The 27,976-nt window shown below is 39.3% G+C and overlaps 2 protein-coding genes and 1 long non-coding RNA gene across 6 annotated transcripts in view; 1 reads left to right on the top strand and 2 right to left on the bottom strand.

Annotated features, from left to right (window-relative positions):
* The first annotated feature begins 14 nt into the window (after positions 1 to 14).
* LOC144020640 (uncharacterized) lies at positions 15 to 2,854 on the top strand. The gene is made up of 2 exons (XR_013283936.1): positions 15 to 171; positions 1,681 to 2,854. It is a non-coding gene; the product is annotated as an uncharacterized LOC144020640 (long non-coding RNA).
* On the bottom strand, positions 351 to 19,427 carry LOC144020639 (voltage-dependent calcium channel gamma-5 subunit). 3 transcript variants are annotated; one of them, XM_077524318.1, is made up of 7 exons: positions 19,244 to 19,427; positions 7,131 to 7,363; positions 4,672 to 4,758; positions 3,942 to 4,082; positions 3,346 to 3,491; positions 1,661 to 1,940; positions 351 to 1,308 (listed from the first exon to the last, which is right to left on the bottom strand). In XM_077524318.1, exons 2-6 carry the CDS (start codon positions 7,324 to 7,326, stop codon positions 1,677 to 1,679), a joined length of 834 nt encoding a protein of 277 aa, XP_077380444.1. In that variant the 5' UTR covers positions 7,327 to 7,363; positions 19,244 to 19,427; the 3' UTR covers positions 351 to 1,308; positions 1,661 to 1,676. The 3 variants fall into 3 exon arrangements, with proteins under 3 accessions (XP_077380444.1, XP_077380445.1, XP_077380443.1); XM_077524319.1 differs by lacking the exon at positions 19,244 to 19,427 and adding exons at positions 14,639 to 14,834; positions 15,036 to 17,082 and having other exon boundaries at positions 351 to 1,940; XM_077524317.1 differs by having other exon boundaries at positions 352 to 1,940; positions 19,244 to 19,426.
* Positions 19,428 to 23,586: 4,159 nt separating this feature from the next.
* The window catches only part of prkcaa (protein kinase C, alpha, a), a 97,088-nt gene continuing 92,698 nt past the window's right edge, over positions 23,587 to 27,976 (bottom strand). For both annotated transcript variants that reach the window (XM_077523095.1, XM_077523097.1), the window contains one exon: positions 23,587 to 27,041. In XM_077523095.1, the coding sequence (XP_077379221.1) occupies positions 26,877 to 27,041 (165 nt within the window). In that variant the 3' untranslated portion in view covers positions 23,587 to 26,876. The remainder of the gene's footprint in view (positions 27,042 to 27,976) is intronic.

Genomic DNA, 27,976 nt, shown 5'->3' with positions numbered 1-27,976 from the left:
CGTCAGTAGCTGAAAGTGCTCAGCTGGGCGGCCATCAAGCAATCAGTTGTTGCTGTAGACGAGCTACTTGCATCTGTTGCACGCTGTCATTACATCGCGTTCAAGCTGCTGGATGTGTCGTGAATGGTCACCGGAATTGGATTGCCGTATTAAATCATGATGTATTTAAAGGTAGTTACTCTTAACTAGTATTTCCCGGGACAGGCTGGAATTATCTCAATTCATTTTGATAACTACTAAAAATAAAATAAAAGGATGAATGACATTATGTGCCATCACATTTATTTCCTGTTATTTAATAACAGGATCACAAGCAGGACAACCAAACGGAAGAACAACATTCTTTTGCAAATCCCTTTATTTGACTGAGTATAGTGACAGTTAACATCATATTGTAAAAATACACAATTGATATTCACATTTGCATTGTGACAACCATGGGAACACTTTACATGGGAATATTATGTTGCAAACTGTCACATTCTCAATGCAATGAAGAGTTAAAGTAGCAGTTACAGATCTTGCAGATTATTGTATTGAAGAACAGAACATCCATAAATATTTATTTAAACGCTTTCTTTATACAAAACCAAGTATATATACATCAATGAGTTCATATTTACATACGCACATTTAGAATCATCACAATGGTCTATGTACAAAAATGCTTGAGACTTTTTGTATCCTGTTGTGAGACAAATAGTGAATAAACAAGTTTACGAGTACACTGCAGAGAATTTTGGATACTATTAATAATACAGTATATGAGTTCACACGATACAACAGTAAATATAAACAGCTATCATTATAATAGTGAACTAAAGTAAAATAATTGCACAAGACAACATGTTTTTCAGTAATATGTTTACTCAATGCTGCATGAAATGTTTATATTTAGTAGTTTGAACTCTGCTGCAAATGTCTTCCTTGGCACATTTCTTTGTGGAATATTCCGACCTGGAATATTGTGTCATCGTAACATACGAGACTACAAAAATATCGTAATCTACAATTCGCGTTGAATTGATGCTCTAAAATCTCATTCAACATTTTTTCCTTTTCTGTCTTACATTCCAAGATTAAACACCCCACTAAAATGCCATCTTCTTCCCGCTTAAAAATAGATTACAACATAAACAAATTTCTTTTGGTCATTCCACTGGTGGGGATTTATTGATTCATTTCAAAACTTTGTCTGAAAGTGAGCATTTTTTTTGTTTTGTTTTGTTAATATGCTTTGAAGAGGTGCTCAAGATGAGGGAGACAGGATGCTGTCACAGGTTCTTCCTTTGGCATCAGTATGACTTTCTGCATAGGGACCAGACAAACGCAACAGAACATTCACATGGAAACTTGAATCAATTTCAATATGTGATTTAGTTGATGAGAATTCATTTCCATAATCTACGAGATTCAATAAAAGAGAGAGTTTGTTTACAAATACAATACTGTTTACATGTGATAGACATAGAGAGGTATTAATGTAAGAATTTGTCATTTTGGTTTTAGTTCATAGCAGAGCTTAAGTGTAAGGAACCCCATTAGACACCTTCTGGATTTTGTCACGTATTCCCATACACAACTCTTGTATTAAATGTCATCATGACATTCTGTGACATACAGTGCACATTATTCGAAGTAGGCCAGTGCTGTCAATAACCTCTGGTTGTTTTGCTTCAGCAGGGCGAGGAGGACATCTGTTCGTACTCGGGACACTTGAGGAGGGCAGGGTAGTTGGAGGAGTTCATCTGGAGGGAAGCCTCGGAGGAGATGGACGAGGGGCTGCGTCCGCGGCCGGCCCACGCGTCCGGATGGAGGAACTGGCCCGAGTAGTCGGAGCAGTTGCTGAGGCGAGGCCGGTAGAAGCCCTGGTGGGGCCGGTACATCTCCTCCGCCGTGTAGCGCTTCATGAACAGGTACACTGACATCACGCCGGCCGTCTGCGATGGCAAATTGTATTAGAAAGTGGGGCAGAGTCTTTTCTACCAACAAGATAAAGAGGATTGGCCGTTTTGGCACATCAGATTTCGGGAGTAAGCTTTCATGGAATTCAATTGTTGTGACATTTTCCTTTTCCCATCAGAGATTGCCATAACAAGTCACGTACATTATTTGTTTGGCACAGTTTGTACATGCCTTCTGACACAATTCATCCATTTTTTTTTGCATGCTTATGACCAGCCTTGGCTAGGTAATTTTGCAATCTGCAACATCTGTATGAAAGGCAAAAGCATGGACCGCTACAAAGAGTTCAATAGAGATCATTATCTGGCCATTGTGTTATTATACAACCTCTCCACTAGGGTGCACTGTGATTGCACCATAGCGACGCATCATTTTGCGCCAATGTAAAAACAACAGTTTCCTGAACAGTATTGACACATTCAAAATTGTTCACTACAGTATTGCATTCTGTGCGATCTTGTCTTTCCATTACTGTATTTTAATTACTTGTCGTCTCCACACTTTGTTGTTAAGTAAAAAGACACTGGAAGTGTAAGACAAAAAAAAACTAACATTTATAGTTTGTATTATGATTAAGAATCTTAAAATGTTGTCTGAACAGTTTATTAAGATTTCATGACAGTGATATCAGAAGGGATTATTGCATTTCCATGACATTATTTCCAATCAGAAAATTTCATCCTAACAAGGAAGCATATTTACGATTTTATTGGATGTCATTGCTAAATGCTCACTATAGGCGAGTATGGAGGACCCAAGAAATGCCAAAATAAATAAATAAAAGTGAAAATAAAAACAGATCAAGGTTCACCCAAGACACACTCATTTGAATAACATTAAATGATGCATTTCATGCTGACATTGTTTGAAATAAATAAATATGACAGCAGAGCGTTTTTACTTATTGATTGATATTTAATTTCATTTATACCTTTATTTTTGTATTTATTTCCTCATTAATTTTTATATTTATATTTATTTTTTGAATTTCTTTTTTTAAATTTTTGTATTGTTTTTACTTTTATTTATTTATTTGTATTTTTGTTGTTTTTATTTCCATTTACATTGTTTTTGTATTTAATTTTTGAATAATATATTTTATATCCATTTTTATTTTCTCATTTATTTATCTGTTTATTTTGTTTTTTATTTTTCACAGTTTTGGTCCTCCATAACTGGTTGTAAGAGGAGAAAAGGCCCAGTTTGTGTTTTGCTCCTGGCATTAGATATATATATATTTTTTTACAAAATATTGGAGAGGACATTTCATACAATGTATTGGCCAGTAAGCTGAAACATGCAAAAATATTGGGTTATGTTAAAAAAGTGTTTTACACCTTAACGTAACAACACCTATTAAGAGTGAAGTGTTGTCCTTACCTCAGTGAGGAGGAAGGAGATGGCGGCAAAGGCAAACGACCATCCGTACTTATAGCTGAAGTAGGCCTCGTTGCTTTTGGTCCTATTCAACATTTCATCATTGATGTTTGAAATGTACAACACCAGACCGACCACCAGAGACAGACCTGTAGCACACCAACAACACATTAGTGTTTGCACTGCCACCTGATTTGACAAGTGTTATCGGGTTGGCCATTTTATAAACTTCCCCTATTAAGGTTCAGTTACAGAAAAGTTTATGTCAGTGGTAAGAACAGTATCACTTGGCATCAAATCATTTGGTTAACAAAAACTGAGTGGGGTTGGTAATATTTGAATTAGAAGGAATTAAGAAGGACAAAACTAAAACTAATACTAAAACTAATAAAAACTAACCTGAAATGAAGCATTTTGGGGAAAATAAAACTAATTTGTATATACAAATAAATAAATACATACATAAAACTCACAGAATTTTAAAAACAAAATTCTAAATGAAATAAAAAATAACTATAATTAAAAATCCCAAACTACTACAACCCTGATACAAACTCAAGATATGGTGCCTATCGGTGAGTAGAGGTCCATGGGATTACCTGACAGGATGAAGAAGATTCCCGAAACAAAAGCCAGGATGGTGCGATGCGGTCGAATGTGGCCGATGTTGCTGAGGACGAAACCGATGAACATGAAGAAGAGGCTAACCAGTGGGAAAGGTGTGGCAGAACGGATCATCTCTGCAAAAAAACAGAAATGCAGATTTGATTTTTATTTTTTTTCAACAACAGCACTTACTCGTTTTTCCATGAGAACTGCCCTTTGGCATCCAATAGTTTGAGGTTGCACGTCAAGTTGGAGTCTGACCTTCCGACTGAGAGCAAATAGCACACAAACTCTCAAAAGCAAAAAGGCCGAGTAATCTTATGAAGCCTCCAACTGTGTTAAGTTCATCATGCTGTTTTGTGCACGAAGGCATCAACATTCAAGGAACTTCTACTTTTAAAGTGCATACAACAAAATAATTGTGCTTCACGAAACATGCCTAAATTTAACACTAACTAAACTGAAACAAGATCGTTTTTTTCAGTACATCCATACTGTATTTTTATTTATTTATTTTTACATTACTTTTTTGTTGCAGGTAATGCTAAATATGCGTCAGCTCCATAAAGGTTGAAAAGCACTGTTCTTGGCAACCAATAGGATTTTAGGCAAAGTTGTGACTCAAAATGTGCCCATCAGGATCTACTATCTGGCTACGTGCTGCCTGGCCAGCTAATTCTGTAAACACGGCACGCTTTTGAAAGCTAGACCAGATTTACTTACTCAGGACACTAACAGTGGACTCCGAAGTCATCTGGACTTTGGTGGGCATCACATATTCGATAGTAAAACAGCGACCTTTCTCCTCACCTGCAAGGTAGAAGGCAGGCAATCAGTCCAGGGTGTAACCCGCCTACTGCCTAAAGCCAGCTGAGATAGGCTCCAGCATCCCATGTGACACTTGTGAGGAATAAGCGGTCAAGTGGATGGATGGATGGATGGATAAATGAAAAGTTTCCTCACTGAGCAAACAAATGTAGCTAACTTTGGGTTTCCGTCATTGTTCGTAAAAGTTTTCAAAAGATCTTCGTAGACAGTCAAAATTTGTGTTAACATGTTCAAAATTTCTTTTTGACAAATAAAATTGTCTGTGAACATCTTACAAACCCTAAAGATTTTTTTTAAATTTTTTCTTTCTTGTTTTTTTGTTTTGTTTTGACACATGTGCTTCTGAATACATGCATTAGTTGGCTACCAAGACCATTTCCAAGTTAATGATTGTTTTTTTGTTTTGTCAAATGTGCCTTTACAATTATTGGCGTTGTTGTGGACATATTGCAGCCCCATTGCTAATCTTCTCGTCTTGGACTCTCTAGAAAAGCACCGATGAAGTACCATTTTGAACATCCCAGCAATGACTCCCAGTGACGTCTTTCGTCAGCAAACAACAAAGTGACATCAATATTAGCCAAAAGGTCCATGCAACACCATTCGAGGTCCGCCAGTGTAACTGCGCCGTGTGATGATGGCCAGCGATTATTTGTAGGTCAAACAGTGCAACGCAGCAGTTAAGTGGGCAATAAGGCCACTCGATTGCCCTTAAAACACAGTGGCCCCTTAAATAGCTCTGTTAAAGGGGATGGAAAACATCTGTTAGCTCATCGCACCATCATGACCTGCCTACATATGCATACAATAACAGTACAGCAGTACAAAGTCGACATTCACAGACATATTCGCTTCTCGTGTGAGAGGCAAGACTTCTTGCAAAACATGCTGAGTGAGTGGAAAGTGTTGTTAACAGTCACAAAGGCATAATCGCTGTCTCTTTTTTTCACCTCAAGTGTGAAAGTAACAGCACACGCCGCCGCTCTTTGCAGCAGCTTTCAACAGCATCAGTCGATATCATCATGTGACCACAATTAGAACAGGCAGCTGCAGAGCATCACAAGATCGTGTTGACATCTGAGTTGAGCAGCCGATTCCTTTTAAAAAAAAATCGGAAAACTATTTATTTTTTTTTGGCTACACATAATGGTGAAGTTAAAAGAATGGTCGTCACAGCTTTTGTGTGGTTCTCACACATGCTGCGAGTAACGTAGCAACTAGGTTTTGCTTCTATGTGGAGAAGAACAGATATAAATAGAATGAAATCAAATTATTATGAAAAGCGTAAGGTGAGATTTACGTACATGATGATTCAAGCTAAAATTAAGTACTGTAAATATTTTTTTTTCCATAAGTTGTACTTGCTTGACTTGACTTAATATGTTCTTTTAATAGTGTGATTTGTTCACCATGGAAATAAAAGTAAACCACTGTGTGAAATACTGTACTTTTGAGAGAGAAAAAAAATTACATTAACAAAATAATAATAATAATAATAATAATAATAATAATAATAATAATAATAATAATAATAAGAAGAAGAAGAAGAAGAAGAAGAAGAAGAAGAATCGTAAACAACATCTAATTCGATTTGATGATCCATCACAAAATACTGTTCTAATGATATGTGAGTAGAATTTTATATGTATTTAAAAAAATTATTTTGCTCTCTTTTTGGCAGTAATATGCCCTAACCCTAAAAGTTAAAAGTAAAAGTAATGCATTTTAGTAGTAAAAGGTGGGTAGAGTAGACAAAAATTGTACTCATGTAAGAATACATACCACCCACCTATTCGCTGATTTTATTTTTAAATTTTTAAATTTATTTATTTATTTATTTATTTATTTATTTATTTATTGGGGGAAATACCCATATTTACACTTCCAATTTTTAAATAATTTTTGGGACGTACAAGACAGATTTTTGCTATTTGTGTTCTGTTATTTTTATAATATGTATACATGTAATTTATTTATTTATTTTTTTCGATGTACCATTATGAGTGTAATGAAAATTGTATATGTGAGTACAAGGATGTATTATTATTGTGTATGCCTCGGAAATTCATGTACATATGCAATTGACAAATGTACGTATGTTAAAGTGTAATTTTATTTTACATTTACATTTTATTGACATGTATTAATTTACTGTATTAATAATGTAGGACTAGATAAGTTTTTCACTTCTTCCTTCTTCCTTTGGACATGTAAACCATCACGAATGATTTCTATGAGTTTCTTCTTTCTTAAAATTTTTCTCTGCTATTTGTTTGTTTCTATGTTTCTATGTTCAATAAACAAACAAACCGCTACCGCTAACGTTACGTGCTCCAGACCTGTTGTGAACGTACCAGCCAAGAAGCAAACCCTCCAGAGGCCGGAGTGGAGGGACATGCGTACGTCGGTGCTCTGGTTGAGTGGAAGGATGACGCCTTCCTCCAGGTAGAGCCAGTAGTCGGTGCTTACGGCGATGCCCAACAGGCCCAGGCCGCAAACAGCGAACACGCTGCTCAGCAACGTCAGCGCCTTCCTGCCACATAGGCTCATACCACGGCCTCAAGAGCAACGCCAGCAGAAAGGGAAGCTGGGAGAGAGAAATACGAAAATCATTGATTTCAGACAAGTTGAGGGATAACAAGAGAAAGAGACAAGAAGATTAGAACTGGTTAAGACGACAATTCCACTTCCTCTTGCGTAGAAATTCAGCATTGCAGATGGTGTACATAATGTGTTAGTATACAACGCGTAATTCAAAACAATGGAGTTTTTCATATGTTAGCCGGCCACATTTTTGGCAGAAGCTCGAGCGCTGGGGAGCTGGCACAGGATTTGGTGTTGAAAGGAATTGATTTTACATAATGAGCTCTCAGCGTGCTGCAGTATTAAGCGCTCACTGTGAGACTGGAAAATGCAAAGTAATTATGTGGAAGGATTTTTAACTCTATAATTCGGCTGGGATTTTCTTTTCTTTTTTTCTCCCAAAATGAGTATTGTAATTAATGTAAAGCCCCAGGAGAAACAGATCCACACCTCAAGCTTTGGATAATGATGACAAGCGTTTTAACTGACAACATGTCTACATCTGACTTTTATTATTTACTATACTCCAATAAATGTAACTGTAAATACACATTTTTTTAAGATCTGAAAACACATGAACAAATCGGACATGAACAATATATTGCGTTGAACATTTAAGACTCCACTGTACACATCCTTGTATGTGACCTTTATTTTCATCCTGTCCTCTTCAGCTACTTAGTCATGCAGTCTGGTGGATCTGTATACTTTATTGTGCCGGGCCAGTTTTACTGTGCAACGGGAGTCTGATATACTCCCACTGATGTAGGTTATATTGAGATGACTATTTATTGGCAGTGTCATCAGACAAAACAGGGTTTGGCATGCATCATAACAGTATAAAACAGCAATAACTATTCATATGAGATCTACAGTATACTTGGACTAGGGAAGGAAGTACTGAAAGAACAATAAATCTTTTTATTTGGTTTCAAAATAGCCTCTGAAAATACATGTACAGTACATTTTTAAACGCAGTTTCAAATGAGTGTGACATACTGCCAAAACAGTACTGCTAGCTTTGACGTCCGCTAGCCAAAGAACGAGCTGCACAGTGTTTGTTTACTGAGTAACAATGTCTGATGCTGGCCCAATATTGTGTCTTCTATGTGAGTTCTGAATAAATCCGAAATTTTTCACAAACTGTCTGCGACTGATCCAAAATGGGTCCTGACCCACCAGTTGACTGGTCTAAATGGAACATTGGAATGGTTAACATTAATTAATTATTATTTAAAATGTGATTGTATTGATAATGTTATTTTTCTGAAGTTAATGTAGAAATCATGCATGTAAGAATGGAGGTATACTTTTTTTCCCCTAAATGTAACCAGCAGTTATCATGTGTGATAACTAGGGTCATGACTCATGGCTAGGGTCATGCAAGGGTTATGCTTACTGTCATGACTAGGGTCATGTTAGGGTTATGTTATGCTTACTGTCGTGACTAGGGTCATGCAAGGATTATGTTTACTGTCGTGACTAGGGTCATGCAAGGGTTATGTTTACTGTCGTGACTGGGGTCATGCAAGGGTTATGTTTACTGTTGTGTCTAGGGTCATGCAAGGATTATGCTTACTGTCATGACTAGGGTCATGTAAGAGTTATGTTATGCTTACTGTCATGACTAGGGTCATGCAAAGGTTATGTTTAAACCTAGGGGTCCGCCAGGAGGCGTCCTTTGAGGTGGTGTGTGTGTGTGTGTGTGTGGGGGGGGGGGGGGGTTACTGTCATGACTAGGGTCATGTTAGGGTTATGTTTACTGTCATGACTAGGGTCATGCAAGGTTTATGTTTGAATCATGACCTTGAAGTCAAGTGTCTGTTTTGAACTGATGTAACCAGCAACTAGTTTCAACTGGTAAGACGCTATGTGATGTTAGGAGCTATGTGATGTCAAGAATCTTTAATCTTTTCATCTGGTCAACAGCCATATAATTCAATGTCAGTCCTGTTTCCCACATGTCTAGCCACAGTCAATCAAATCGATTTGCTGTCTATATAAGCCTGACTGAGCCTCTCAATGTTATGCGAATAAAGTGTTAAACTCTTATTTGTGTCTGCGCTTTTGGGATCCAACCTCGGAACATAACATCATGTAACTAAAAGGAACACAATAAAATGCAAACTCCCTGAGCAAAAGTGGACTAAACACAACCTGAGCTATTTTTAGCTGTGTCCTTTACCTGTGAACCACAGGTCAGCGGGTTATGGAGAAAATGTGATCGGAGAATGAATGGAAGCATTTCAACCCCCCAAGACGTGCATTAATGATGATGTAAGTACCGTCATTAAGCCTTCTTTCAAAGCACGACGCAATCAGTCACCATTCATCTCATGTATGCAAATAAATATCGAGGAGTGGATCGAGGAACCTGCCCATCCATGTTTCCATTTCGAATATGTTTGTTCTCATTAGGATTGTGGGTAACGGTTCGGGCAAGAGAAAAGTGGGGTGCACCTTGGAAATGTTGCCAGTCAGTGACATGGCACATACAGTCAAATAAACATTGACACAACACACCTTTGGGGAATTTTAAGGCTTCAATCAACCAAGCATGGCTGTTTTTTGGGGATGTGGGAGGAAGCTACTCAGAACTAAAATTATCTACATTTTGCATACAAATGTATACCTATTCAATTATTTTCACCTCCGCAAAATCCAAATTGATATTTATTTTAAGAAAAAAACACTAAACATCTGACACAAAGCTGCCCACCCACATTCTCGACGTAGTATTCTATCATTATGCTTACGCCCACATCACACACATACAGCATTGCGACTGCACTCTAAATATAGTTTCACAGATGTTGCTTACTAAGAAACACCCACAGACCTTTTAGTGTGTTTTTGTACTATAGCCACTGGATCTTCTGGTAAGTAGCTATTTGATTAGCGCTTCATGGGCTGAAGTAATACTGGAGGATTGCGTCTCAGGTGTCCAAATGATGCCAGAAAAAGGATTAGATGTGGCACACCATTGCTAGAGTGTGCAAGCTATCTCGTAGATCGAGGCTGTCCTCTGTTCCCAATTAAATGATCTTTCATTAGATGGCGGAAAGTACAATTATCCTGTTTATTCACCTGTTTCAATTCATTTCCATTGGGGTGGCAGACACAAATTCTTTCTTGTGGATCCAAGTTTGCTCGGGTTAGAGCTAGGGATGGGTACCGTAGATGGAACCTTTCTTGGTGCCGACTGATTTTCCTTGGTACTGAGCACTGATATACATGGAGTCAAATGGTAACATTTTTTAGTTCTAGCGGGCTGATCGGTGTTTTCAAATGTAAATTCCAAGAAAGCGAGTCCACTGTATGAATGTGGATGCATTTTGCAGTGCATGTTGACCCAGTTAGAAGAGCTGTACGAGCCCTTCTGCAAATCTAGTCCCTGGATGACCTCTGTGTAGACAGGCAAGAAACAATGCTAGGTGGACACGGAAGCATGAGAAGAGAAGAGAAGCGAAGAGAAGAGAAGAGAAGAGAAGAGAAGAGAAGAGAAGAGAAGAGAAGAGAGGAGAGGAGAGGAGAAGAGAAGAGAAGAGAAGAGAAGAGAAGAGAAGAGAAGAGAAGAGAAGAGAAGAGAAGAGAAGAGAAGAGAAGAGAAGAGAAGAGAAGAGAAGAGAAGAGAAGCTGGATGCCATCTCGTGATTCTTCCTCTGATTGACTTTATGAACACATGTTAAGGAGGAGCACAAATCATGTCTTACAACAGTGTTGCCAAAAATACGCACAAACACACATCCTACATATTCCCTTGTGCTTGCATACGTTGCCCCGAGTGTAAATGCTTTCAAATCCAGGTTAAAAACTTTGCTTTTTTCTTATACCTTTGATTAGGGACTTTTAAACAGCTTTAATTAAGTGTTTTTTTAATTTTAATTTTAATTTTTATTTTTATTTTTATTTTTATTTTTATTTTTATTTTTATTTTTATTTTTATTTTTATTTTTATTTTTATTTTTAATTTTTATTTTATTTTTATCATTATCATTTTAAACTTCCTTATGTTAAATTTTTTAAAGTTTGTTGAATAATGTTTTAAGATTGTTAGTTTGTAACCTATTTTCATTTATTTTTCTTCCTCTGAATGTTAACTACTGTTTCTTGATGCTTATGTGTTGTCTTTCCTCGTGTAAAGCACATTGAGTTGCCTTGTGTATGAAATGTGCTATACAAATAAACTTGCCTTGCCTTGCCTTGCCGTTAAATGAGGCGTACTGTACAATGCATATTATTGTCTACTAGGGTTTAGAAAAATAATTTAAGTGTGTCCAACACAAACATCTCAATATTGTGACTGCAATTTAATATACGTTAATTTTTTCAAGGTCCTTTTCCCATCTGTTGTTTTTTTTAAACAAACGGGTAATAGATACAAAAATAATAAATAAACAAATAAATACAATTAATCAATTAATTAATAAATTTCAAATGTATTATACATAAATGTTTTGGTTAGGTTAGGCTTAAAGCAATTGGACGCAGAAAATTCAGTTTTGAATCACTACTGCCACCTGTTGATAAAAGCTCAAATGACGTCACATCCACAAGACAGAGGGTGTGAAATTCAAACCTGAATCCAGTCTGAAAACTATTGTCCAGAGGCTTGTATGAGGAGTACCCATTGTGAACAGTTTAGTTGTTAATCTACTAATTAGAAGATGTTTCAGTCATAAGTGGTCAAATAAAAAGCCTATTGAAAATATCTTTTGGCAGACTTGCTATAGAGAGCAGCTTTAAGGCAACTGAATAATGAATTGATAGGAAAGACAGTTCATGTGTCTACTTCAATTAGTGTTGTTAACTTACTAAAAACATTTATTTGGAGTCTTATAAGCATTCAATACAACTTCACAAAATTTGACCAAACAAATGTGATGTAAACTGAAGTCAGATGTCAACATTGCAGTAATGCAAACAAATGTCTGCCTTTATCCCTAACTTTTCATGTTTTGATGAAACAATCATATGTAAATGTGGATTACACTTCTCAAGCAGTGAAATTATCTAGATATAAAACATACAGACATATTTCAAATAAAGCATACCAGCAGACTGAAATTAAGCTTCCTTTTTTTCCCTCTCAAAATGGCAGCCTTTGCGAGTGCATAAATTGCACTCATCTACGTTGTGATACCTATTTGAATGTAATGAATTCTTCAGCCCTAGTATCTGCAGCATATATGTATCCCTACAAAAGGGTTGGAATTAACTGGAATGCAAGAATTCAGTATATTATTACCTCCACTAAGGAAGTTGTCATTTGCTAATTTGTGTGCAACTTCCAATCTACAGTTTTTGATAAATTAACCACAAGTGTCTAAGTATACTTCCAATGATTTATTTAAAGGTCATTAAGACAGTCGTTTCCTCTATTTTTACATTTTGGACTTCAGTTTGGATGTCTTCTTCCACTTGGCTGTCATAGATTGATGGCTTTGGCATTTTATCATATTTAAGTAAATATTTAAGAACAAGTAGGGATATTTTCCTAAAGCTATTGACAAAAATGTATAAAAAAGTCCAAATAAAAGATGGATAGGACACCTTTTTTGGCCTTTGTAGAGTAATATAATGTTGCATTTTAACCTGAGAGTAAAAAAAAAAAAAAAAAAACATTTAAAAAAAACCTCAAATTTGAAGCGCTTTTGTATGAAAAAATAAGCCTAAAAAGTTTGAATTCACCATGCTGAATGCTACAGTATTTTGCTTGCTCTGTGGCTTTTTTTTTTGACATATTCAACACATAACCACCATTAGATGACTGTATATCACCTTAGCCTACTATCTCCAATATGAAGGTTCCACTACACTTAATTCTTCAGCTATATCCTCCTGACTACCAGCAATTCAAATTTGTCCTCTGTAGTGGACCTTTTTAAACCTGAATATCTCCCACCTAGTGCATATGATTGAATTAACTCCTTTTGTGCTCTATAGAGGACATTCAGAGCTTTCCAATGATACCAAATGTGGAGGGGTGGGGCTTTGCTACCTTTGATTGCATCATATAAGAAAATGGCTTCCCTCAGTGCAAGCACTTTTTAGGGAAGAGGAAAAGTAAGTGTATAACACTTTTTATTGAACAAATTTAGGCTTTAAATGTTGTTAGTATGTTTTCTATAAGACTCTTAAGAACACATTAAAGTATTGTTTGAATTATTTTAACTGTATTTGAGCCTAGCATTTAAGTTTTCAAAAATGTCCTCTGTAGTGGACACATCATAGCTTAAAAAGAAAAACTTTTTGGTTTTTCAAAAATTGATTTTGCAGTATTCCAGTTACTTCCAGTTCTTTACACAGAGATTGGGGAATATCAAAATTAAAATGATTGGGCAATATTAATTTCCCTGGTAGTCAGGAGGATGAAAGAAAATTAGTCATTATTTCATTAGGTGAAAAAGTACAAAAGCTAAAGTGACCACCAAAAGTTGTTACACTCAACAGGAAATCCAGTTTAACTCACGTGATGTGGGCTGGGTAGCAAAACGAACAAAAATAAATATATCTAATAACTTAACTGAATGAAAAAAATAAACTTCTATAAATATATGTGATGACAATGAATACAACTAGATAGCACTAGCATGCAAGGTTCTTCTTCTATCTACTCTACCTCATGATGGTGGCATAGCAAAGAGTGACCATAGCAACATCCTCTTTGCATGTGGGATGAATATGTCACTAGCTTCACCCTGACACCAGGCAACATGACACAGTGAATGAATTAAGCATGAGTGGACTGATGAGCGAGAACCAAAACAAGACATCTATTTTGTCTGCTAATTCACATTTTTTCTTGATTCTTTTTTTTTTTTTTTTTTTTTTTATCAAAATGGCTGTATGAAGACTGTAAAAAAAAAGTATTGGCTAAATTATGCTTTAAATGCTGGAAATGCTGGAAAATACTACATAGTGTCTTTATTTGTAGTTTGATGCATATTGCACAATTTAAATGGTACTAAACTGAAGCTCTCCAAATGACTCCTCCAGTAAAAAAACAAAAACAAAAAACTGCTAAACACATGAACAAGGGTTAGCTGCTTACAATCTGTCTTCATAACAATAAATGACCAAATAAGACAATGCTAGAAAAGACTAAGACAATGAAAGACAAAAATATTCTGAATCACAATCAAATATATGAAAACATCAGCGTGACATGAATCCTCATTTGAGTCCCAAGTGGGAAATACGGCACTGTGATGTCAACACGACACCGAGCAAATCACATCATTGTCTGTCTCGTTGCAACAAGTCACCTGTCACTCACCATCGCACCAGTTGCCACTGCCGCAAAAAGCCTTGACAGTTCTCCGAAAGTGTTTATGCTGCAGTTGCAAACACACGTAACAACAAGCGCCTCCCACACATCGCTGTCTGTATTTCTGCTCCAGCACTATTTGTCTGGCCAGCATGTTGAGAAATGGCTGTCAGCCAAGAGAGCCTGTGGGCTGCGCACTGCTGCACTACAACAAAGACATCAAGACATATACGGCATGTCTAGGTACTGTATATAAAAGTATTTGTTGACTTATATGAGTAGGTTTGCAGCTACTAAAATGAGCAAAGTACTATATTGAATAGCTTATAAAAGAGTTGCTATGTGCTCTTGACTAGATTCCAATTTACTGTCCATGGTGCTGAAAGTCCCCTCCGTGAGCCGGTACCTTAACGTGGTGGAGGGGTTTGCGTGTTCCAATGACCCTAGGAGCTATGTTGTCTGGGGCTTTATGCCCCTGGTAGGGTCACCCATGGCAAACAGGTCCTAGGTGAGGGGCCAGACTAAGAACGGCTCAGAAGACCCCTATGATGACGAAGATATTTGGAGAAGCGTTTCCCTCGCCCGGACGCGGGTCACCGGGGCCCCCCTCTGGAGCCAGGCCTGGAGGCGGGGCTCGCTGGCGAGCGCCTGGTGGCCGGGCCTGCACCCATGGGGCCCGGCCGGGCACAGCCCGAAGAGGCAACGTGGGTCCCCCTTCCCACGGGCTCACCACCGGTGGGAGGGGCCAAAGGGGTCGGGTGCAGTGTAGGCTGGGTGGCGGCCAAGGGAGGAGACCTTGGCGGACCGACCCCCGGCTACAGAAACTGGCTCTTGGGACATGGAATGTCACCTCTCTGGCAGGGAAGGAGCCCGAGCTGGTGTGTGAGGCAGAGAAGTTCCGACTAGACATAGTCGGACTCGCCTCCACACACAGCTTGGGCTCTGGTACCAGTCCTCTTGAGAGGGGTTGGACTCTCTTCCACTCTGGAGTTGCCCATGGTGTGAGGCGCAGAGCAGGTGTGGGCATACTTATTGCCCCCCGGCTCGGCGCCTGTACGTTGGGGTTTACCCCGGTGGACGAGAGGGTTGCTTCCCTCCGCCTTCGGGTGGGGGGACGGGTCCTGACTGTTGTTTGTGCATATGCACCAAACAGCAGTTCAGAGTACCCACCCTTTTTGGAGTCCTTGGAGGGTGTGCTGGAGAGCGCTCCCTCTGGGGACTCCCTCGTCCTGCTGGGGGACTTCAACGCTCACGTGGGGAATGACAGTGAGACCTGGAGTGGCGTGATTGGGAGGAACGGCCCCCCTGATCGGAACCCGAGCGGTGTTCTGTTATTGGACTTCTGTGCTCGTCACGGTTTGTCCATAACGAACACCATGTTCAAGCATAAGGGTGTCCATATGTGCACTTGGCACCAGGACACCCTAGGCCGCAGTTCGATGATCGACTTTGTAGTCGTGTCATCGGATTTGCGGCCGCATGTTTTGGACACTCGGGTGAAGAGAGGGGCGGAGCTGTCAACTGATCACCACCTGGTGGTGTGTTGGCTCCGATGGTGGGGGAAGATGCCGGTCCGACCTGGCAGACCCAAACGTATTGTGAGGGTTTGCTGGGAACGTCTGGCGGAATCCCCTGTCAGAAGGAGTTTCAATGCCCACCTCCGGCAGAGCTTCTCCCTTGTCTCGGGGGAGGCGGGGGACATTGAGTCCGAATGGGCCATGTTCCGCGCCTCCATTGTTGAGGCGGCCGATCGGAGCTGTGGCCGTAAGGTGGTCGGTGCCTGTCGTGGCGGCAATCCTCGAACCCGCTGGTGGACACCAGCGGTAAGGGATGCCGTCAAGCTGAAGAAGGAGTCCTATCGGGCCTTTTTGGCCTGTCGGACTCCGGAGGCAGCTGACAGGTACCGGATGGCCAAGCGGAACGCGGCTTCGGCGGTTGCTGAGGCAAAAACTCGGGCATGGGAGGAATTCGGTGAGGCCATGGAAAACGACTTCCGGACGGCTTCGAGGAAATTCTGGTCCACCATCCGGCGTCTCAGGAGGGGAAAGCAGTGCACCGTTAACACTGTTTATAGTGGCGATGGGGTGCTGCTGACCTCGACTCGGGACGTCGTGAAGCGGTGGGGGGAATACTTCGAAGACCTCCTCAATTCCACCAACACGTCTCCTTTTGAGGAAGCAGAGTCTGGGGACTCTGGGGTGGGCTCTCCTATCTCTGGGGTCGAAGTCACTGAGGTGGTTGGAAAGCTCCTCGGTGGCAGGGCCCCGGGGGCGGATGAGATCCGCCCGGAGTTCCTAAAGACTCTGGATGTTGTGGGGCTGTCGTGGTTGACACGCCTCTACAACATCGCGTGGACATCGGGGACAGTGCCTCTGGATTGGCAGACCGGGGTGGTGGTCCCCCTTTTTAAGAAGGGGGACCGGAGGGTGTGTTCCAACTACAGAGGGATCACACTCCTCAGCCTCCCTGGTAAGGTCTATTCAGGGGTGCTGGAGAGGAGGGTCCGTCGGGAGGTCGAATCTCGGATTCAGGAGGAGCAGTGTGGTTTTCGTCCTGGCCGTGGAACAGTGGACCAGCTCTACACCCTCCGCAGGATCCTCGAGGGTGCGTGGGAGTTCGCTCAACCAGTCCACATGTGTTTTGTGGATTTGGAGAAGGCGTTCGACCGTGTCCCTCGGGGAGTTCTGTGGGGGGTGCTTCGGGAGTACGGGGTGCCGGGCCCCTTGATACGGGCTGTTCGGTCCCTGTACGACCGTTGCCAGAGTTTGGTCCGCATTGCCGGCAGTAAGTCGGATTCTTTTCCGGTGAGGGTTGGACTCCGCCAAGGTTGCCCTTTGTCACCGATTCTGTTCATAACTTTTATGGACAGAATTTCTAGGCGCAGCCGAGGCGTGGAGGGGTTCCGGTTTGGTGGCCTCAACATTGCATCTCTGCTCTTTGCAGATGATGTGGTGCTGTTGGCTTCATCAGGCCGGGGCCTTCAGCTCTCACTGGAGCGGTTCGCAGCCGAGTGTGAAGCGGCTGGGATGAGGATCAGCACCTCCAAATCCGAGACCATGGTCCTCAGTCGGAAAAGGGTGGAGTGTCGTCTTCAGGTCGGGGATGAGATCCTGCCCCAAGTGGAGGAGTTCAAGTATCTTGGGGTCTTGTTCACGAGTGAGGGTGGGATGGAGCGGGAGATCGACAGGCGGATCGGTGCAGCGTCTGCAGTGATGCGGACTCTGTATCGGTCCGTCGTGGTGAAGAAAGAGCTGAGCCAAAAGGCAAAGCTCTCGATTTACCGGTCGATCTACGTTCCAACCCTCACCTATGGTCACGAGCTGTGGGTCGTGACCGAAAGAACGAGATCCCGGATACAAGCGGCCGAAATGAGCTTCCTCCGCAGGGTGTCCGGGCTCTCCCTTAGAGATAGGGTGAGAAGCTCGGTCATCCGGGAGGGACTCAGAGTCGAGCCGCTGCTCCTCCGCGTTGAGAGGAGCCAGCTGAGGTGGCTCGGGCATCTGGTTCGGATGCCTCCTGGACGCCTCCCTGGGGAGGTGTTCCGGGCATGTCCCACTGGCGGGAGGCCCCGGGGACGACCCAGGACACGCTGGAGAGACTATGTCTCTCGGCTGGCCTGGGAACGCCTCGGGATCCCGCCGGAGGAGCTGGTTGAAGTGGCTGGGGACAGGGAAGTCTGGGTTTCCCTCCTGAAGCTGCTGCCCCCGCGACCCGACCCCGGATAAGCGGAAGAAGATGGATGGATGGATGGATGGATGGATGGTGCTGAAAGTGAAACATCAATAAATCTGTTTAAAATCATTACTTTCGTAGTTTTTAGCCACTTGGTTGGTTGTAGTGGAAGAACTATTATCGAATCTGATTTGTATTTCAAGTCATTTTAGAATTCATAACACATTCATTGGGGCAATCCTGCTCACTGCATCCAGTACAAGAGCTATCACAAGCTCTCACAATCAAGAGCTATCACAAGAGTATCACAAATGATGCTTGGATTTGATTGACAATGTCACATCTATTCATACAATATATATATATATATATATATATATATATATATATATATATATATATATTCATTGATGTTTAAATTAGCAGTGGTGTAGAACTGTACTGAATCATACAGAGAGAACACTAAAAATGAATAGGCTGCTACCTCATTTAAATAAAACGATGTTATTGCTGCTCTAACATATTGTTAAATTAATATCTCTGATAATGTCAGTCAAAACTGAACATAGGTCGTTTTTATTTTGTATTAGATGAAAAGTGTATACAGTGAATGTTTATGAGACAACATCTAGTTCATATTCGAAAAGCGAGTTGACCTCATATTGTTCTCCATATGTGGGAAAGGCACATTTGCATCATCTCACTCTCTCGTGGCTAACTTATGTCGACGGCAGTAAACGTGAAGCTTGAGGCTAAATAATAACAGCTGCCACCACCATGACAGTTAAAGAGAAAAAAACATAAAAAAAACACTCCCAGTTTGTCAAAATAAGTCTAGTTGTTAAAACACATCAAACCTTATCTAAGGACTAACTAACAATAATGTTCCAAAACATAAAACAAACCCACAGAGAGATGACATCAATCGGAAAATGGAGTTACCTTGACGAAGGAAATTAGTGGTTGAGGAAAAGGATGCTCGTCCCCTTTGTTGCGCTTGCGTCTTTTGTTTGTTGGCTTCTTGTTGTTCTTACGCGCAGTCTCCACTTTGGCACCCAGCACAGCTGTGAGCACCTCAGGCTCGTGCACGCCTACTTGCTCCGCAAACGAGAGCGCGCGTGACACGTGCTAGCCGACTCATCGCGCCGCCTAACGGCGAGTGCATTTGGAAATGACATTTGGCTTGGAATCTGATGGAGTCGTGCGGATTATCATTCATTCAAGAATTAATCATTGGCCAATCCTTTATTTACATCAGGGGGGTTTCTATAACCATCGATTGATTGCATATACAAAAAAAGATAACAAACAAAAAAGAACGACATTCAGTATTATGTGCAAATATAATTTTCAACAAACGTGACATGTACAATTAGTTTAAAAATAGCTAACAACACTAAAGTCAAATTGCACTTCCAATCTAGAAATAAGTAGAAAAATGATTTAAAATACAGGCAACACAAATCTGGTCTGTAGTGTGTAGAGTTTTCATGTTCTCCCAGTGCTTGTGTGCGACAGTGGCTACCGCCCAGTGCCCCAAATAAAAAAATAAAAAATAAAAAAATAAATAAATAATAATAATAATAATAATAATAATAATAAATAAATAAATCTGCTTTTCAGGTTAACATTAGGGCCACATAAAAGAAGAAGAAAAAACAGAGATAGGGGTAATATTCAGAAGAAAAAAAAAACTCACAAATATACGAGAAAATAAATCACAGATTTGTGACATTATAAAGTGGCAAGTTTGCGAGAAAAAAACCTCACAAAAAACTTGCAGTTTTGTGACATTTATAAGTGGCAATTTTGCGAGGGAAAAAAACTCACAAATTTACGAGAAATAAACGAGCAGATTTGCAAGAGAAAAAAAAAAACCTCAGAAACTTGTGAGAAAGTCACAATTCCCAAGTGTACAAAATGTTTGGTTACTGTGGTATGAAAAAAATAATGAATATCGTAAACATTTACTGCAAGAATCAAATTTTCTATTCTAAAGAGATTTGTTGCAAATTAGAAAGCATGCGCTGGTATGATCCTACCTAAACTAGGTCATTTTTTCTGTTTAACTAATTAGCTAACCAGTTAGCTAATGATGTAGAATGATGCTTTTTGTGATTGGCAATTGGCATCACTACATTCCTCATGTAACAGGTACAACATTTTGCTGGAATTCAAACAGTATCACTGCAAACCTGTGGTGCTTCACCTGTGCTACTGTGACCTATTAAATAACAAGGGGGATTAAATAATGCAGTATAAATATAAATCAAGCCTAGCTAATTATTCACAAACAAGACTACATTGCAGCATGTTGTCACGTGGAATCAAACTTAACCTGTGATTCGGAACACAGCGTCTCCGAACATATGGGCCTTCTTTGAACAGCATCTGGACATGACGAACACATTGTGTTCATCAATAAGATGAAAGATGGATGCTTGAAGAGCATGTCACGCCTCAGAGGAACTTTCGATGCCCTCACAGTGACGACTCACACACTTGCCATTTTGTAGCACTCCTTTCTAATTCATCTTTAATTTGGCCTTTTTCCATGACAGCCAAATATCAAAGTCTACACCATCTGGATTCCCGCGGGCAGAAATTAACATGAAATATGAACTTTCTCAACATGCCCTAGGCAGTCATAGTCACATGTTTATTTTTTACAGAACTGTATTGAATCGCATTGAGAGCGTTTTTTATTTTTTATTTTATTTTTTTTTTTATTTTTTTTTTTCATAAACAGGCATGCAGAGTTAATGTTTTGGATGCGCATGAAGTTGCAGCCAATGAAACACATGAATGAAACGTTGTTTTGAAGAGAATCTCTGTCTTGATCGAAATAAAGCTAATTTATAACATGTCAACTGTGTGGATTAAATATGATTGGATAGGGATGAAAAACATCATGTGGGATTAAGGGAACTTTATTGCTTGGATTACATGTCGGCCATTGTTGTGCCCTTCAAAATTTCCTGACCAACATAAAAATGCAGTAGCGAAATGGAACTAAGTGCCCGTCAGAAAAATAAATAAATAAATATTTGAAGATATAGAATGGAAATGGAAAACATCAGCCAATCGTTTGGGTGATGCCTTTAATGTTTATTTATTTATTTATTTTTTTTCACATCCACAACTTTTGTGTATGTTTGTATTTTTATTTTATTTTTTGGTAAGGAATATATTGCCAGGCATGGTGCACCCTCTTCTTTCAATTCCACTTCATTGTTTGTATGGTGTCAATTGAGGTGGTCAAGATATTCAGATGGCTGTGGAAATTTATGCCAATTTAAAATGATTTTGAAGGTGGGAGAAAATCAGGGTACCTGTAGAGAACATCCAGTTCACCGCAGAAAATCCAGCATCCAGATTCAAACCCCCAACCTCAGAAATGTGGGGCAGTTGTGGCACCTCTTGTGCATCCTCTTGTGCAATCAGCAGCTGTGGGTACAGTTTTCTTTCTTTTGGGATTTTTGTTAGACTAGCACAGACAGAAGAGGGTGTTGTGCGCCGCTGTGGGAGTGTACATGTAACCCTAACACTTGTGAAATGAATGTATGTATGGACACAAAATTGATGTATTTTTCTTTCTTTTTCTTTTTTTTTTTTTTTTTTAAATGCAATGATTAACTTTGTAGCGAATTAGAAATGAAAATACAACCTGGTGGCTGTTATTTTTCATTTCCAAAATTTCAATTTATTTTTAAGATAAACTGAACAATTTTCTGATAATATTGTGGCATAATAAAATGAATAAAATAGAACACCACACTCTAACTAAAGTTCATAATAAAAAGGAGTTAAATGTACCATCTCATGTTGTCTTCTAGCCCACTCAAGCTACGCGAGCAATTATTGTCAGTCATTCGATTGTGCTGATGACCTTTGAAGATTCTATATAGAAATATGTTGCAGTGAGAACTATAACACTATTGAGAGGAGGGCAACGCGGAAAAGAGGTCAAGGTTGAAAGTCATTATTTGAAAAAGTCTGACTTCAATGCTTGGTTTTATAGGCAAGAAACACGGACACGCACGCACATTCAAATGCGGATATTATACATGTTGGCTACAGGAGGAATTAAAGGTCTGAGACATTTGTTGAAAACTCATTAGCATTTTTAGTGTTTGTGTTATGAGACGAACACTAATGTCTTGTAGTGAAACATTGCATGGGCCAATGCATGCATTCAATTAGCCATATAACTAACTGCTGGTGCATGTACACAATGATCATAACATAAACACAGACACCAGTTTATTCGCTATTAAAAGGGTTTGCAAGTTTCCGACTTTAGACCAGGGATGTCCAAACGCTTTCATTTGAGGGCCGCATACAGAAAATCAGAAGGACGCAAGGGCCACATAATGTTATGATGAGAATTTTGTTCAGTCCTAAAAATTGTACAAATAATGTATTTATGTTTTTGCATATTTAGAAAAATGCTACAGTATATACACCATTTTATTTGTAATATGGCAGTAGGGTTATTATAGTTTAGGAATTTTTAATTTTAGTTCGTTTTTGTTAGTTTTAGTTCTTTAGTAAATGCTTAGTTTCAGTATTAGTATTAGTTATTTATTTTTTTCAATGTCTATTACTTGTGGGCGGCACGGTGGAAGACTGGTTAGCACGTCCGCCTCCCAGTTCTGAGGACTCGGGTTCGAGTCCAGGCTCGGACCTTCCTGGGTGGAGTTTGCATGTTCTCCCCGTGCCCGCGTGGGTCTTCTCCGGGTACTCCGGTCTCCCCCCACATTCCAAAGACATGCATGGCAATTGTCCCTAGGTGTGCTTGTGAGTGTGGATGGTTGTTCGTCTCTGTGTGCCCTGCGATTGGCTGGCAACCAGTCCAGGGTGTCCCCCGCCTACTGCCCAGAGCCAGCTGAGATAGGCGCCAGCACCCCCCGCGACCCTTATGAGGAATAAGCGGTCAAGAAAATAGATGGATGGATGGTGTATTACTTGTGCGCAATATTTTAAAAAAAACACACCATAGGAGCGATGTCATCTGAAGGTGCTTTTCTATTGGCTGCTGCTTTCTATTGTGTTTCATAAAAATAAAAATTAATGGGTCATAATTATCTCATTTCATAGCAGCGCTATCCCGCAGTGGATTCAATCAAAGAAACTAAATAATGTGGCTCATTTGAAATCTCAGATAAAAACATATTGGTTCCAAATCATCGAACATTGCTGGTCTTGTTGTGATGTTGAATATTTTGTTTAATCACCTCACACACTTAAAAAACTGCTGGAATAAAAACTACACTGCCAAAGTATGAACCTCATTTTCCTTTTTTTATTTGCATTATCATACATTAGGTACAAATGACACAATCAGTTACAAGGTAGGTTGCTCAGTCATTTTAAAGGTTTCAGGCTGACAAGGAAGGAGACCAAACATTTGCAAAATACAAGTTAATCCTTCATTTATTGTCTACGTGGGCACCTACTGGAAGTGCTTTATGTACAAGGACAGTATAAGAGATTGTGGGATGAGTTTGGCAATACGACATTTCTGCCCTCGTTCGAAAAGATGACACGTCCTTCGCCTCTCTTAAAACTAACTTCTATGAAGAGACAACAGGTTTCATCTAAAGCCTTATAACGTAGCTACAGGAAAGGAGCAGACGTAGAAGAAAGAAAACAAACCACTCAGTCATACATTACAACTAAGATGACTTCATTAGAAGCTGGCCATAATTCATTCAATTGAGAAAAAAAAATGACTCAAATGTAAACAAGGTAAAACACCAAAATAAGTTCTTTGAGGAAAATCGAACTTGTTGACAATTTTAAATGCTGTTTGTGTGAATTCAAGAAATCAAAAGACTCATAAAAAGCTGTCGATGAGGTGATTGATGAACTAGATAATGAAAAGGGAGAAGATGCATGAAAGTCATGAGAAGCAAAAGAAGGGTCCTGCAAATGATATTTAACTATGCAAAATATTGTTTTTGACACGTTTATCACATATCAGCAGCTTCCTTTTCTACAAGTATTTACCAACACGACCACTCCAGAATGCCATGTGATGATGATTGCATTCAAACTGCACAAGGTTGTAGAGGAAAGAAAAGAAGACTGCTGTTTTTATAGTTAGCTCATTAGGAAACAATGCTTGGGTGTCATGTGGCCAGCAGCAGGTGAACTTTATGGCAGGAGAGCTAAACACAAAAACAACATATTTGTTTGGCACGGGAAAGACGATTTTCTATATGCTGAATATCACATCACATATTGCAGAAAAAGAAAATTGTTTGAGAACATTCTCACATTGGTTGAAGAAATTGGAGAGATAGTTGACGATAGCCACAAAAAGCAAAAGTAAGAAAAGCACATAAACACATTTAAGATTATAATCCCCATTAATGAGACATGAGCGAGTGAGTGGTCCCACTGGTCTGTAGCGGCATAACAAGCAAGAATCACGTGACCAAATCTCGTAGGTGGATTTGGTAACAATAATAAAGCCACAAAATCATGAGCTTGTTACCTATACGGGGTCTCATAAATGACTAGTAGCAAATTGAGAACACGCAAATATGCAAAACCTACACTCAAAATATTTAAAATAAGCAAATATGAATGGGTTTATTTTACCTTATAAATATCATGGTCAACTCTAGCTGATTCAAATTGTAGCAAGTCTTTAAAACGGGCTTGGATTTTGAGGGGACTTTCTGGTAGAATCAAGTATTACATTTAAGTGGCATGCTGCGTTTAATGACTCCCATGCATGAACGATGCTACCACGTGCTTACTCGTCCAACACAACTTCAAAATCAAACAATAAATGGCGCTCATCCAATCAAGCAACTTGAGCAACTTGCAATGTTACATCGGCTCTTGTTAAAAAAAAAAAAAAAAAAAAAAAGTGACACGGCTGAACTGCAGTTTCTTCTCTCTCAACAATGTAAGAAACGCACAATTAGTTGGTATAAAAAAATTGCTAGACTTTTAAAATAGCTCATGATTATTATTTACAAAGGAGTTATATACTGATTGCATTCTAATTTCTAAGATAAGGGCAATACAAATATTCATAGTTTTGGAAAAAAACAGACAAACATACAGACAACAAGGGTGCATTAAAAAATAAAAATAAAAACACTGCATCTTAAAGTGGAAGTCAACCTTAAACATTTCTTTACAATTTGTTATATGTGACCTCACTAGTCTAAACATGATATTCTGATTAATATTACATTTGTGGAATATGAGTTATGCAGCAAAATCCAGCAGTTTTTATTAATATCAGAAGGCGGCCATTTTTCCACTTGCTGTCAACTGAAGATGACATCACAGTGGCTCAGGCAACGACCAATCAGAGCTCGCCTGTTTTCTGAAGCCGAGTTGTGATTGGTCATTTTCACTCGACATCAAGTGGCAAAATGGCCACCTTTTGATGTTGATAAAAACTGCTGGATTTTGCTTGCTTAACTCATATTCCAATTCCACTAATGCAATATTAACCAGAATTCCATATTTAGACTAGTGGGGCTGCATAGAACATATTATTGTCAAGAGTTGACTTCCTCTTTAATTATTACTGCTTTATCCAGGAAAGCTAAGATCTCGTATGTATAAATGACACTGATGGTATTTTCTATAGTTTTGTTGACTTTTGTTAGCAGGCTTCATACTTACGAATGACTGAAGACACTAGAAACTTCTAATAATGATTTTTGAGGGTATATACAAATGATCAATATATCCTGTGATTTAAAATCAAACTGTTCATAAATGCATTCCAATAATTATAAAAGGATTGTACGCTTTGTGGAGAAATGAAGTGAATCTAAGTTCAGTGGGGCTTTGTAATTTGGAACAAATGCATCTTGTATTAAAAACTGACTTCCTTTTTGCTACCACTGGCAATTGAGACAATTACGAATCAAATGACACTCAAACCTTACAGACATAAATAAATTAATTAAACAGGCAGTAAGCTGTAAACATGATGCAGGAACATTGACTCACAAGGTACTTTTTCCCCCCCCCAATGCCTGCACCGCCTCTCCTTCATATTTGGCTAGCTACAAATAGCATTACTTCCCAAGGCCTGTTCCATCAGGCTATTCTTCTTATTTGTTAAAAACTCAACTTTAAGCCACCAACTAGATGCAACGTGTGGACAAGAATGCTTCTTCAATAAGTCATACAGTACATGCATCTACTCCTTTGAAATGATCTTGCTTCTATAATACAAAGTTGTCCTTTACTTACATCATATACTGGCATTGATGAACACCGTTTTGTCTCAGTGCGTCCAGTTTTGGAGTAAACGTTCAATTAAAAAAAAAAAAAAAGACATCATTGTGCACAATACATGCTCATTAGTAAACCAAAAGAATTTCTTGTGGCGGCAAAGTCTAAAATAAAACTAATCTAGATTGTAAAATATAGAAAACAAATAAGCATGCCCTACAATCCTGCTCGTGATTAGAAATGATACATCAAGTTTTGTAATTAAATGTCAAGTGGTGGTCGTATGTTAGGCTGTTGCTTAGTTGTAGTAGGTGACAGTGAGTTGAGGAGATCCTTGACGGTGGTTTGGCCTTCCTTCTCACGCTCTGCTGTTGAGCGACGGGTGCACAAACTGCGGGTTTATGAAGGAGAAGCCCGCAAACTCGGCCTGGTCGATGTTGGCGATCACCAGCTCGTCGGGAGGTGTCAGCTGAGGCTGCGTGCGCGTGAAGAACTTGTCGAAGTTCTCGGCTCCTTTGCCGCACTGCATTGACAATAAAAAATACACACACAGAAGAGATGCACTTAAGAGAAGAGAATTGAAAAGAAAGTTTGGAACCTGGATGTTTTTTTTAAATTATTATTTTACAAAAAAATATATAAAATTGCAATTTCGGAAGTGTATATTAGCCCTTTGCATGAATCAGTACCCAAAAGTAGCTCTCGCTTTCAAAAAGGTTGGTGACCCCTGAATTAGACGGTAAGCACATTGCAAGAAGCATGTAACCATTTCCCACTCAAACCTGCACAAAATGTACCAAATTGAAGTGGGTCCCTTCGTCTGAATATTCCGTGTCCAGTGATACATAAAAATGGAAAATAACACACTTGACAGACTATTAACATCACATTACATGCTCCAAATCTCATTCATCTCAATGGCAGTAGAGCGTTCACAAGAGCAAATCAGCGTTGGCACAGCTGCAGGACACTTTCAAACAAACAAGGTTCTTTCAATGTGAGGTTTTGCTTTGTATATGCACACATGTGACCAACAGCTAGAATTAATTATCATGCAAAAGAATTACAGTATACACATGATATATCAAGTAAATAAGCATGGTTATAGCAGTAGACGTCTGTTCGAATAAGGATGTGCATTACCCATCATATAAAAAATTCAATGAAAATACGTTAATACATTTGTAATATCTTTGTTGGTGAAGTTTAGACTTCTAAGCGCTAATGCTAACATTAGCTGTGCTGCTAGCTTAGCTTGAGACAGGATTTGTGCCTACATTTTTGTTGCTTTGCCCTACAAGCTTTTTAAATTGGTTATAAATGATTAAATATAAGTAATTAATCTTAGTTATAAAATTATTTAACTAAAACTAGACTAAAATCAATTAGAATTTTCTCTCGTTTTTGTTCAAAAAACTAAAACACCAAAATTAAGATGGTTGCCAAAAACATTGGCCT

The sequence above is a fragment of the Festucalex cinctus genome, chromosome 6, assembly GCF_051991245.1.
Source record: "Festucalex cinctus isolate MCC-2025b chromosome 6, RoL_Fcin_1.0, whole genome shotgun sequence".
Lineage (NCBI taxonomy): Eukaryota > Metazoa > Chordata > Actinopteri > Syngnathiformes > Syngnathidae > Festucalex > Festucalex cinctus.
This window is presented reverse-complemented; position numbering and strand designations above follow the sequence as displayed.